Source organism: Heptranchias perlo, chromosome 2 (genome assembly GCF_035084215.1).
Source record: "Heptranchias perlo isolate sHepPer1 chromosome 2, sHepPer1.hap1, whole genome shotgun sequence".
NCBI classification, from domain to species: domain Eukaryota; kingdom Metazoa; phylum Chordata; class Chondrichthyes; order Hexanchiformes; family Hexanchidae; genus Heptranchias; species Heptranchias perlo.
In genome coordinates this window covers 118,045,421-118,057,608 of record NC_090326.1, presented here as the reverse complement: position 1 = coordinate 118,057,608, position 12,188 = coordinate 118,045,421, and the positions used below count along the sequence as shown (strand labels likewise).

Below are 12,188 nucleotides of genomic sequence, written 5' to 3'. Positions count from 1 at the left end.
AATCTGTACCCCTAGATCCCTTTGCTCCTCTATCCCATTTAGACTCTTATTTTCCAAGGAGTAAGTGGCCTCCTTACTCCTCGTACCTAAATGCTCCACCTCACACCTATCTATATTGAAATTCATTTGCCATTTACATGCCTATTCTGCAAGTTTGTTAACGTCGTCTTGTATTTTGTCGCAGTCTTCCTCTGTATTAACTGTACCCCCCAATTTGGTGGTTTTTTTTATTCGTTCACGGGATGTGGGCGTCGCTGGCGAGGCCAGCATTTATTGCCCATCCCTAATTGCCCTCGAGAAGGTGGTGGTGAGCCGCCTTCTTGAACCGCTGCAGTCCGTGTGGTGACGGTTCTCCCACAGTGCTGTTAGGAAGGGAGTTCCAGCGACAATGAAGGAACGGCGATATATTTCCAAGTCGGGATGGTGTGTGACTTGGAGGGGAACGTGCAGGTGGTGTTGTTCCCATGCGCCTGCTGCTCTTGTCCTTCTAGGTGGTAGAGGTCGCGGGTTTGGGAGGTGCTGTCGAAGAAGCCTTGGCGAGTTGCTACAGTGCATCCTGTGGATGGTGCACACTGCAGCCACAGTACGCCGGTGGTGAAGGGAGTGAATGTTTAGGGTGGTGGATTGGGTGCCAATCAAGCGGGCTGCTTTATCTTGGATGGTGTCGAGCTTCTTGAGTGTTGTTGGAGCTGCACTCATCCAGGCAAGTGGAGAGTATTCCATCACACTCCTGACTTGTGCCTTGTAGATGGTGGAAAGGCTTTGGGGAGTCAGGAGGTGAGTCACTCGCCGCAGAATACCCAGCCTCTGATCTGCTCTCGTAGCCACAGTATTTATATGGCTGGTCCAGTTAAGTTTCTGGTCAATGGTGACCCCCCAGGATGTTGATGGTGGGGGATTCGGCGATGGTAATGCCGTTGAATGTCAAGGGGAGGTGGTTACACTCTCTCTTGTTGGAGATGGTCATTGCCTGGCACTTATCTGGCGCGAATGTTACTTGCCACTTATGAGCCCAAGCCTGGATGTTGTCCAGGTCTTGCTGCATGCAGGCTCGGACTGCTTCATTATCTGAGGGGTTGCGAATGGAACTGAACACTGTGCAGTCATCAGCGAACATCCCCATTTCTGACCTTATGATGGAGGGAAGGTCATTGATGAAGCAGCTGAAGATGGTTGGGCCAAGGACACTGCCCTGAGGAACTCCTGCAGCAATGCCCTGGGGCTGAGATGATTGGCCTCCAACAACCACTACCATCTTCCTTTGTGCTAGGTATGACTCCAGCCACTGGAGAGTTTTCCCCCTGATTCCCATTGACTTCAATTTTACTAAGGCTCCTTGGTGCCACACTCGGTCAAATGCTGCCTTGATGTCAAGGGCAGTCACTCTCACCTCACCTCTGGAATTCAGCTCTTTTGTCCATGTTTGGACCAAGGCTGTAATGAGGTCTGGAGTCGAGTGGTCCTGGCGGAACCCAAACTGAGCATCGGTGAGCAGGTTATTGGTGAGTAAGTGCCGCTTGATAGCACTGTCGACGACACCTTCCATCACTTTGCTGATGATTGAGAGTAGACTGATGGGGCGGTAATTGGCCGAATTGGATTTGTCCTGCTTTTTGTGGTCAGGACATACCTGGGCAATTTTCCACATTGTCGGGTAGATGCCAGTGTTGTAGCTGTACTGGAACAGCTTGGCTAGAGGCGCAGCTAGTTCTGGAGCACAAGTCTTCAGCACTACAGTTGTCCGCAAATATTGTTACTGTACTTCTGATTCTCAACACAAAGCAGCAACACGACTTTAAATAGTGTAGAATCTCAATGGCCATAACATTTCAAAACGCTAATTGTGAACTGTAACCAATATTTAGTACAAGAGCTAATAAAGGAATGTGGCGAATACTGAGATTGATTGTGGTTCTACAACACTATGACTAACCTCAACACCAATCGGGAGGAGAATACAGCAGGATTGTTTAGATAAGGACTTTTACGTCGTGAGATGCTGTTTCAGGTGCTTTGAAGTCTGAGGTATTGGAGGTGTTCATGTCTATTGGGATTTTGCAATATTACATTTAAGTAACTAAAGTAATTGAGGTAATATCAACTGTTTTTATGAATATTATTTTCAAAATTTGATGGGAAGTTTTACCATTTTTTTGTCATTCTACTTTTTAATCTCACAAAAAATTTTGATTGGAGTTTTTTTTTGTCATGAGTGCTTAATGTTTACGTGGAATGTAAAATATCCAAATACTGCCTCTGATTTCATTGGAAAGCCAACTGTAATTGAAGATTTTAAATCAGACTTTGAGACCTGGGCCGTGTTGGCCTCTGTGAAGGCGCAGCTCAGAAGATGCACATTTCCTATTCATAAGGGACACGGTCCACCCATGGGAAGCACTGTATGACTGCTGAAAAAGATCAGTGTTTTGAAAGCCAGAACGTATGAGGATGTCACAACATGGCCACAACAGCTTGCATTTTAGGTAGATTTGGGACAACATTTTGCTGCTTCAATGTGTTGCATCACAGAATGTTAGGTCTGAACACAATTCCTCACATGGCAAATTCCTGATCTCACTTGTGCTACAAGAGGAGGCTCCGAGCATTCTGAGAAGAAGCACCTCAATGTTTTTGTCTGCTTTTCGGTACTCACTATAGTTCTAATGTTACTTGATTCCATACATATACATTCTTCCCCCATTGCACCCAATGCTACCCAAAAGTCTCAACTTTTTACTGCAGTAAAAATCAAAATGCAGAAAGTGCACAATGTGATATGAGAGTCAAAAATGAAGCAATATTTGTCTCGAACGTATCATGGTATTGGCTTCTTTCTTTTTGGGGTTAAAACCCGTTTTATTTAGAATAATAAACATTACAAACTAGATTTTTCACTTGGGCATAATACCAGCAGAAATGCAGCAGAGTGGGACTTCCAATCATCATTGGTTAGATCACGTGAGGGCTTGTGATTTAACCAGCAGGCAGAAATACAGCAAGAAGGTTTTCGGTTCATAGAGTCAGAGTTATACAGCACGGATAGAGGCCCTTCGGCCCATCGTGTCCGCGCCGGCCATCAAGCCCAGTCTAATCTAATCCCATATTCCAGCATTTGGTCCGTAGCCTTGTATGCTATGGCATTTCAAGTGCTCATCCAAATGCTTCTTGAATGTTGTGAGGGTTCCTGCCTCCACAACCCTCTCAGGCAGTGAGTTCCAGACTCCAACCACCCTCTGGGTGAAAAAGTTCTCTCTCAAATCCCCTCTAAACCTCCCGCCTTTTACCTTGAATCTATGCCCCCTTGTTATAGAACCCTCAACGAAGGGAAAAAGCTCCTGAGTATCCATCCTATCTATGCCCCTCATAATTTTGTACACCTCAATCATGTCCCTCCTCAGCCTCCTCTGCTCCAAGGAAAACAAACCCAATCTTCCCAGTCTCTCTTCATAGCTGAAGCGCTCCAACCCTGGTAACATCCTGGTGAATCTCCTCTGCACCCTCTCCAAAGCGATCACATCCTTCCTGTAGTGCGGTGACCAGAACTGCACACAGTACTCCAGCTGTGGCCTAACCAGTGTTTTATACAGCTCCATCATAACCTCCTTGCTCTTATATTCTATGCCTCGGCTAATAAAGGCAAGTATCCCATATGCCTTCTTTACCACCTTATCTACCTGTTCCGCCGCCTTCAGGGATCTGTGAACTTGCACACCAAGATCCCTCTGACCCTCTGTCTTGCCTAGGGTCCTCCCATTCATTGTGTATTCCCTTGCCTTGTTAGTCCCTCCAAAGTGCATCACCTCGCACTTTTCCGGGTTAAATTCCATTTGCCACTGTTCCGCCCATCTGACCAACCCATCTATATCGTCCTGCAGACTGAGGCTATCCTCCTCGCTATTTACCACCCTACCAATTTTTGTATCATCAGCGAACTTACTGATCATACCTTTTACATTCATATCCAAGTCGTTAATGTAGACCACAAACAGCAAGGGCCCCAGCACAGATCCCTGTGGTACCCCACTGGCCACAGGCTTCCAGTCACAAAAACAACCTTCGACCATCACCCTCTGCCTTCTGCCACTAAGCCAGTTTTGTATCCAAAGTGCCAAGGCACCTTGGATACAAAACTGCCCAATATCTAAGTAATTTGTAGCAAGCTCAATTGTTGAGCTTGCTACAAATTACTTAGATATTGGGCAGGTAATGGAAGTGTTACCTGCCCAATATCTAAGTAATCATAGGAAATCAGAACTGACCTAAAGGAGTGGCCTGAGATGCAGCATGTACTTGCTACATTATCCAACAGGCAGGTCTGTAGCAATTTTCCTAGAACAGCCTGCGCTGAATTGAGCTGTCCACAAGATGTCCTAAATTGGCAATGCTGCTTTATTTAGCAAACGTTAGAAATATTTTTGATAAATGCAAACTCCATTACCCTCACTGGACAAGGTGAGAAAAGGTGTTGGTCAGAAGCCTGGTGGTCTGCATAAACTCTAATGCAATTTGTCATTTTGTACTTTGAGCTGATAATATCTTAGTCAGAACTAACTTATGATGACACCCATCATCCATTCATACACTCAAGAGCATCTTCCCACTAATTGTACAGGAAATCCTACTTGTGATTATGACAGTGTAGAGGGTATAGAACCACCCTAAAAACAAAATTATACTGAGAGCCATTTAGGGCCACTTTACTCATTCTAGGACCTTCTCGGTATCAGAGGTAACTATAACACCGAAGACAGAGATTTTTAAACAATAAGAAACTAACCATAGACTAGGTGACCTTTCAACTCTACAGCCTGGGTTTACATACAGCCTAAAAGGTTTCCTCTCTTTACACAGTCTCAACACAGAATTGCTGAAAATTTGGCCCTCAATTGGCAAATAGAAAATTAAAAAGTTATACTGGTGCAGTAAGAGGTGCTCTTCAGAGTTTGGGGCTGAGCCACCTTGTTGGACCAGATTGGAGGAAGATTTATTCTTTACTTCCAATCATGCTACATCAGACCTGCAAGTATTCAATGTGGACCACTGATATGCCTGAAATGGAAAGTGTTCCATTCCCAGCACTGACACTCCTCTCGATGAGCACAAGGAGTTATTTAAAAAGGTAAAGAAACTACAGTAATTGGAATATGATAATAGGAAATATTGAATGTTTTACCTGCTGCTTCATAAGAAAGACTTGATCATCTTCTGATAAAATTTCCTTTTCATGTACAAACTACAAGAAAAACAGATGACCAAAGTTGCTGGCCTACAATACAACATAATGTCTCTAGACATTTATATTGAAAGATATTACAGAACAGCTTGGGAGTGGCAAGTACAATAATTCAATACCTGAAGATGTTTTTATCTTGATGAAATTATAATATTTTCCCCTCTCTTCAGCTTTACAATTTTGCATGACATGATATAAAAACAGGCATGATCATTTGGAGATGGAATTGCAACAGCCTACAGTGGATGAACAAAGCAGCTGGTAAATAACTGCTTCAGTGCAATTTTTTGCAATGTGGAATTGGAGCCTTAAATGATTAAAAATCTCGCAGATTTGTAATTTAACTTGAATGACAATACACTTTGGAGATATATGCACACAAAATTGTAAGAATGAACTGTAAGGAGGTTTACTAATTATCCAGATTCTTAGTACTGTTAATAGTTATCTGGCTAAGCTATAATAGGTATAGAATCCCAATGTTGTCAGCATGAACTTGGCATAGATCATGTAATCTGAAAAAAATCCAAAAAGTTACCTTTCTTACTGGAGGCTTCATAATGCCATCTTCAAAATTGTCATCAGCTTTTAAAGACTGGAAATTTTCATGCAAAATTCCTATTTTCTTTTCATTGTCCCATCCTGCTGGACTATAGGAAAATATATTCGATTTAAAAAAAACAGCAAAGCATTCAAAAGACCCAGATCTCAAAGCACTTCTAGCACATCTGTTAATAAAGACCAACAGCAGCACCAACTAGAGTCCTTTGATTTTTTTCTTCTAAAAAAGTTGCATTAAATCAACAATTTGACATTGATTTGCTCTTGCAATATAACTAGTTTTTTTCAAAGTTGAGAGACAATGCAAGCTGATAATATTTATAGTGAAATTAAAACTATTAAGCATGTGTGAAAAGTCACATGCAATGAAATCTTGTAATACCATGAAAATTACTGTCAACCAACAATATCACAATTGGATGGCTGGATCATCCACATGAACCATTTGTCATCTTCTAGATAATAGAATTCAAAAAAGCGTTAATTTGGTTTAAAAATAGATCACTATGCCACTTGGTACATTAGCAGGGTTTAAATGAAAAAGTTTGTAATTCATTCGCCCAATAGCACTCCTTATCAACCTTGCACCCTTATATTTCATTTGAATTTACAAATTTTCCCTGATTTCTCTAAAATAAGCTAGGGATATATCCAAAATAATATGCGTCTATTTTTAAGCATATGAAACGTACCTCAAAACTGCTCTTAATATTTAAATTTGTGTTGCAAAATTAACAATTATTTTTGTTGGATTATAAACAAAGGAGCTATCCCGATGTGAGTGGTAGAACCATTTAGTGTTACAATTCAACCCCAGGTCTGGGATGAGCTAAAAGCCACAGCACTAAGCTACAGATAAAACTACCTTCTAATCTCAAGGTAAACTAGGTATTTCAGATTCTCTTCTTTGCCCTGACAAGGAAGATTTACTGCAGTGTCAAGTCAGGACAGGGAAAACTTATTCCTTCTCATAACATTCAAATGGAGCTATGCATCCATCAGGTCAAATAAGGACTGGAGGATAACACATAAAACAAGCAATGGTGAGGGATGGAAATTTATACAACAATTTAAAAAAAAAGTCTGATATACTTTTAAAAAAGGTCCTCTTCTCTAGCAGGTTTTGAGGAGTTACCTCTGCACTCTCGTGCTCCTTGATTTGCAAGTCCGAGCAGGTTTCCTGGCAGTCAGCATGATGCAAGGATGCTAGTCACGGCATCCACTGGACTGGAGAGAGACTGCTCATTGTACAGCATGGTACACTAAAATTTTAACATTTTACAAAAAACACTGAATAACATGCATGTAAAGGCAACATTAAATAGCAGGATCAGAGTCAAATTTTGTTTTTAATTTATTTAGGGCAGAATTAAACAGGATAGCTCATTTGAATACTTAGAGCTAAAGAGGTTTAATACTTTTCAAAAACTAGAATTGAGTAAAATTCTCATTTTTTTTTCCAGTTCCAAATAAATGTAATGCTATGGTTTTCATTCCTAACACATTCACAGTTTATAAAAAGAATATGTAATTAGAAATCAAAACTTCAAACTTACATAAATACTGCATCTTTTTCCACAACTAGTACTGGTGAATGGAAAGGAAATCCATACAACTTATGGACAAGGTATTTATACATTAAATCAATATTTTTATTTTCCTTTATTGAAGTATAAATAAGTGCTGCACCATCTAAACATCTGCATTAAGGAAAAAGACAGAACACATCCATACAACAGCTCTGATTTAACAAATTGCAATATATATATTGCAGACACAAAATGACTAGTATGTAGGAAAGCAGTTTAGTATTACAATGATAGCTGCACAAGTATCTATCAAATACAACAGGCAGCTCCTAATACAGCACATGTGAGATCGGAACGGGGGGTGGGTGGAGAAAAGAGGTCAAGGGGAAAACCTTCCAGTGGCTGTAATCATATCTGACATAAAGGAAGATGGTCATGGTTGCTGGAGCTCAATCATTGCAGCCCCAGCATATCGTTGCATGGGTTCCTCAAAGCATCATCTTCAGCCTTTAGCCGATTCATTAATGACCTTCCCTCCATCATAAGCTCAGAACTGGGGCTTTTTACTGATGAGCTCCACTCACAACTCAGATAATGAACCAGCTCATGCCAGTCTACAGCAGAACCGGACAACATCCAAACTTGGGCTGGCAAGTGGCAGGTAACATTGTCACTTCAGCAACTCACCAAGTTTGCTTCAACAGCCTCCCCTTGCCCTGTGACCTCGACGACCAAGGACACGAGAAACAAGATCTTGGGAACACCATAATCTCCAAGTCAGGTACCGTCTTGACATGGGCTTTCCTTCATTGCTTCTGGGTTAAAATCACAGAATTCCCCACCTAACACTATTGAGAGCACCAACACATCCAAAGAAAAAGGCCCAACATCAGCATCAATCTCACCTCTCCTCCTTCATTTGAAATTACAGAAAACAATTTATTTGCTTAGCTACATTTTTACCATACTTGTCCCTTTCGAAGAAATCTTTATAAATAACAGATAATGTTAAAATGTTAAATAGCCGAAGATTTTTCATTCCAGTATTTTTATGGAGAACCATGCAATCAAATAAATTGTGGGGTTGACAGCTTTAAAGATTTTTTTCATTCACTTTCTTTTCATTGCAAACTATCACCGTCAGTATAATTTGTACATTTTTTGCCCCAGAGGACGTTTTCAACCATTTAAGAAAATTGGCCCAGATTTTGCTGTCAAGATAATGGTGAGGCTAATGGCACTCATCGTTATTTATGTGCAAATGGTACAGCAACTTCAGGCGAGGGGCAGATGTGCAGTTAAACTCAAATCCAAAAGTTGCTGTCCGATTTGCACTGCTTTGCCGTTAGCTTCGCGAAAACGGCATCTCGCCGTCTGCCTCACCATTGAAATACATTGAATGGCGTGAAGTTGCTGTATTTGCACGGTAGATACGAATTAAACTCGTCACAGAAAGTTAAGTCTTATCCATTCCAGTCTAAGTACCCTTTTAATGACAAGTGTTAATTACTGCCAATCAACCCCTCTGGCACTGAAAATCAACTATTACACTATCAAGTGTGGAGTCTCATTCAGGTTTTAATTGTTGGAGATTTTAAAAATGTAAAATTTAAAATTTTTAAATTACCTTTCCTTTGTCTCTTTTTTTCTCTCTCCCTCTTAATCCAATCTTTCTTTCCCTCTCTTTATTTCTCTTTCTGTACCTGATTTGGCATTGAGTTCACCCATTCAAATTTACACTTCCTTCTTAGGCCTTGCGATGTTAATTTCTCAATCCTTTAATCTGATTGTTTAAGGAGATACAGTTGCTTGCCCTGTTCACTCAGGTCCCAGATGCTCTCTTTCCCTCGCTGCAACCTCATCAGCTTGCACTTCCAGCAACTTGCCACGCAAAAATTTTAAAAACCTAAATGTGCAAGGGCAAGTCTAACTAATGGTAGACGCTTTTAGATGCCCTGCTACAGCAAATTATGGCCCATTATGTTTGACTGGAAAGGAATTATTTTCCAAAATACTTCATGATACACAATGCTACTGACTACTACTGAATGAAATGAAATGTCAGAACTTTTTTTTACTTGCAAACATTTACTTGCAAAATGCAGTGGGAAGGGGTGGATGAATACTATTTCTGTAACATAACGGCATCAAAATAGAGTATAAAGGATACACCGTAGGCAAAACCTACGAATGTGTGACTGAATGAAGTCAAAGTGTTCATCTCTGTAGTCATGTTCCTTTTCCAGTAGACTAATTGCATCACACTGCAGATAACACACACAAAGTAATATTCCTTGCGATTGAACTACTAGCTTGCTCCAGCTTTTACTGACAATCATTTAGAAAGGAATAAACCAAGAAAATGTGTGAGCCACCTACCCATCCAGCTGCTTCTTAAATAAGGAAAACATAAAACTTACCTGGATAAAATTATTTTATTTCTTAAACTTACGTAGCAGGGTGAATAGAAGCGTCACAGAGTTCCAAAACTCAACAGGATTAGTTTTGAATTGTTCAAGCAAAGAATGGCAATGACCTCCTTCTGTGCTGTAAACTTTTTACAGAGAGCTACCCATAGCAATGATATAGGAACACTGGATGCCAAGTACATTGACTGCTAATACATTGCATCTTACTACCTGTAGACAGTCCTTTGGGACTTTCATGAAAAAGTTCAAGAGGATTGAAAGCTGGGAGGGAAGCATATTTAAACATACAAGTTTTATTTGCAGTCAACATTTGGTTGTATTGAAGTCAACATAGAAACATAGAAAATAGGAGCAAGAGTAGGCCATTCGGCCCTTCGACCCTGCTCTGCCATTCAAAATGATCTTGGCTGATCGAATGAAATGTTGGACTTCACTTCTTTTTTGGGCTCCATAGCACTATGAAAATCATCACAGGCATCCTGTAAAGTCTACGTTTATCCCATTGTGCAAGGCAACCATTTGCCAAATTAAAGAATTTATCCAGGGGAGTTTAAAATTAATTTTAAATTGAGAAATTGCCAAATACACAGGGAAAGCTTAGAGACTCGAATAATTTTTGGAGCGAATTCTAAGCTTTTACAGGGATAAGTATTTGAATAAATTTGCATTTCAGGGAACAAAGTTTGGACCCTTGAAATGCTAAGTTGGATTTTAACATTATTTACGAAAGACTGCCTCCAGTATACTACAAGGGAAAACCAATATCCTAATTTATCAACTTAATATCCCCCAAAAATATAGAATGGATGTTTTTCTTAATCACATGAAATCAGTACCAATATTCATTTCATTTATAATGTCACTGCAAAACACAATTTATATACAAGTAATTTTACACAACAATTCAGTGACAACAGAAATACACACATGCAGCACTAGTAAAGTGTTGCACATGCCTATCACAGTGGAAATACCAGAGTTCATTAAAATTAACATTTCAGAAACTGGATACACATCGATATCACCATTTTTGTGGGACATTATTGGCTTAGAGATACTTAATCAGGATGCACTGCAGCAACTCGCCAAGGCTTCTTCGACAGCACCTCCCAAACCCGCGACCTCTACCACCTAGAAGGACAAGAGCAGCAGGCGCATGGGAACAACACCACCTGCACGTTACCCTCCAAGTCACACACCATCCCGACTTGGAAATATATCGCCTTTCCTTCATTGTCGCTGGGTCAAAATCCTGGAACTCCCTTCCTAACAGCACTGTGGGAGAACCGTCACCACACGGACTGCAGCGGTTCAAGAAGGCGGCTCACCACCACCTTCTCGAGGGCAATTAGGGATGGGCAATAAATGCTGGCCTCGCCAGCGACGCCCACATCCCGTGAACGAATAAAAAAAAACCATAGAAAACACCTGTGTGAACAAAATCTTATTTGTGGTGCAATAGGCTTTAGAAGTTCAGTCATTTTAATTCCCATTTTTGTATACCTGGATAATGTTATCACTGGCTCCTCAGGAAACCAGATCACTTGTTATAAGTATTTGACTGAGTTAAGTTACAATTTATATTGGTTAGCCACAGTTGCATTAAACGTTTTTTTTGTGCAACAGGCTACTCTGATTCTTAAATTCCAGAGCAGTGAGATCTCAAACAGCAAGCTGCAGATTCCAAATCTTGGAGCTGCCTGTCAAATGTTCAAATCTGGGAGTAATAATTGGATGCGTCTCGGGTTGTCAATATTAATTGTCTTAATTGAGATAAGCTACCTGAACCATAGAAAGGTTACAGCATGGAAGGAGGCCGTTTGGCCCATCGAGTCCGTACCGGCTCTACGCAAGAGCAATCCAGCTAGTCCCACTCCCCCGCTCAATCCCGTCAATATTTTCCTTTAAGTACGTATCCAGTTCCCTTTTGAAAGCCATGATTGAATCTGCCTCCACACCCCCCCCCCCCCCCCGCAGTGCATTCCAGATCATAACCACTCGCTGCGTAAAAAAGTTTTTCCTCATGTCATCTTTGGCTCTTTTGCCAATCATCTTAAACCTATGTCTTCTGGTTATTGACCCTTCCGCCAATGGGAACAGTTTCTTTCTATCTACTCTGTTTAGACCCTTGATGATTTTGAAAACCTCTAGCAAATATCCTCTCAATTTTCTCTGTTCCAAAGAGAACAACCCCAGCTTCTCCGGTTTATCCATGTAACTAAAGTCCCTCATCCCTGGAATCATTCTAGTAAATCTTTTCTGCCCTCTCTAAGGCCTTCACTTCTTTCCTAAAGTGCAGTGCCCAGAACTGGACAAAATACTCCAGTTGTGGTCGAACCATTGTTTAATAAAGGTTCATCATGACTTCCTTGCTTTTGTACTCTATGCCTCTATTTATAAAGCCCAGGATCCCGTATGCTTTTTAAACAGCTTTCT

At 40.8% G+C, this 12,188-nt stretch overlaps 1 protein-coding gene across 4 annotated transcripts in view; it reads right to left on the bottom strand.

Annotated features, from left to right (window-relative positions):
* Positions 1–12,188, bottom strand: part of LOC137342379 (cytoplasmic dynein 1 light intermediate chain 1-like) — a 77,904-nt gene that overhangs the window by 30,614 nt on the left and 35,102 nt on the right. For 3 of the 4 annotated variants that reach the window (XM_068006317.1, XM_068006328.1, XM_068006309.1), the window contains exons 6-9: positions 9,494–9,587; positions 7,351–7,486; positions 5,772–5,883; positions 5,174–5,233 (exon numbers count right to left, since the gene is read on the bottom strand). In XM_068006317.1, coding sequence (XP_067862418.1) covers positions 5,174–5,233; positions 5,772–5,883; positions 7,351–7,486; positions 9,494–9,587 — 402 coding nt within the window. The remainder of the gene's footprint in view (positions 1–5,173; positions 5,234–5,771; positions 5,884–7,350; positions 7,487–9,493; positions 9,588–12,188) is intronic. The other variant, XM_068006324.1, reaches the window with a different exon arrangement.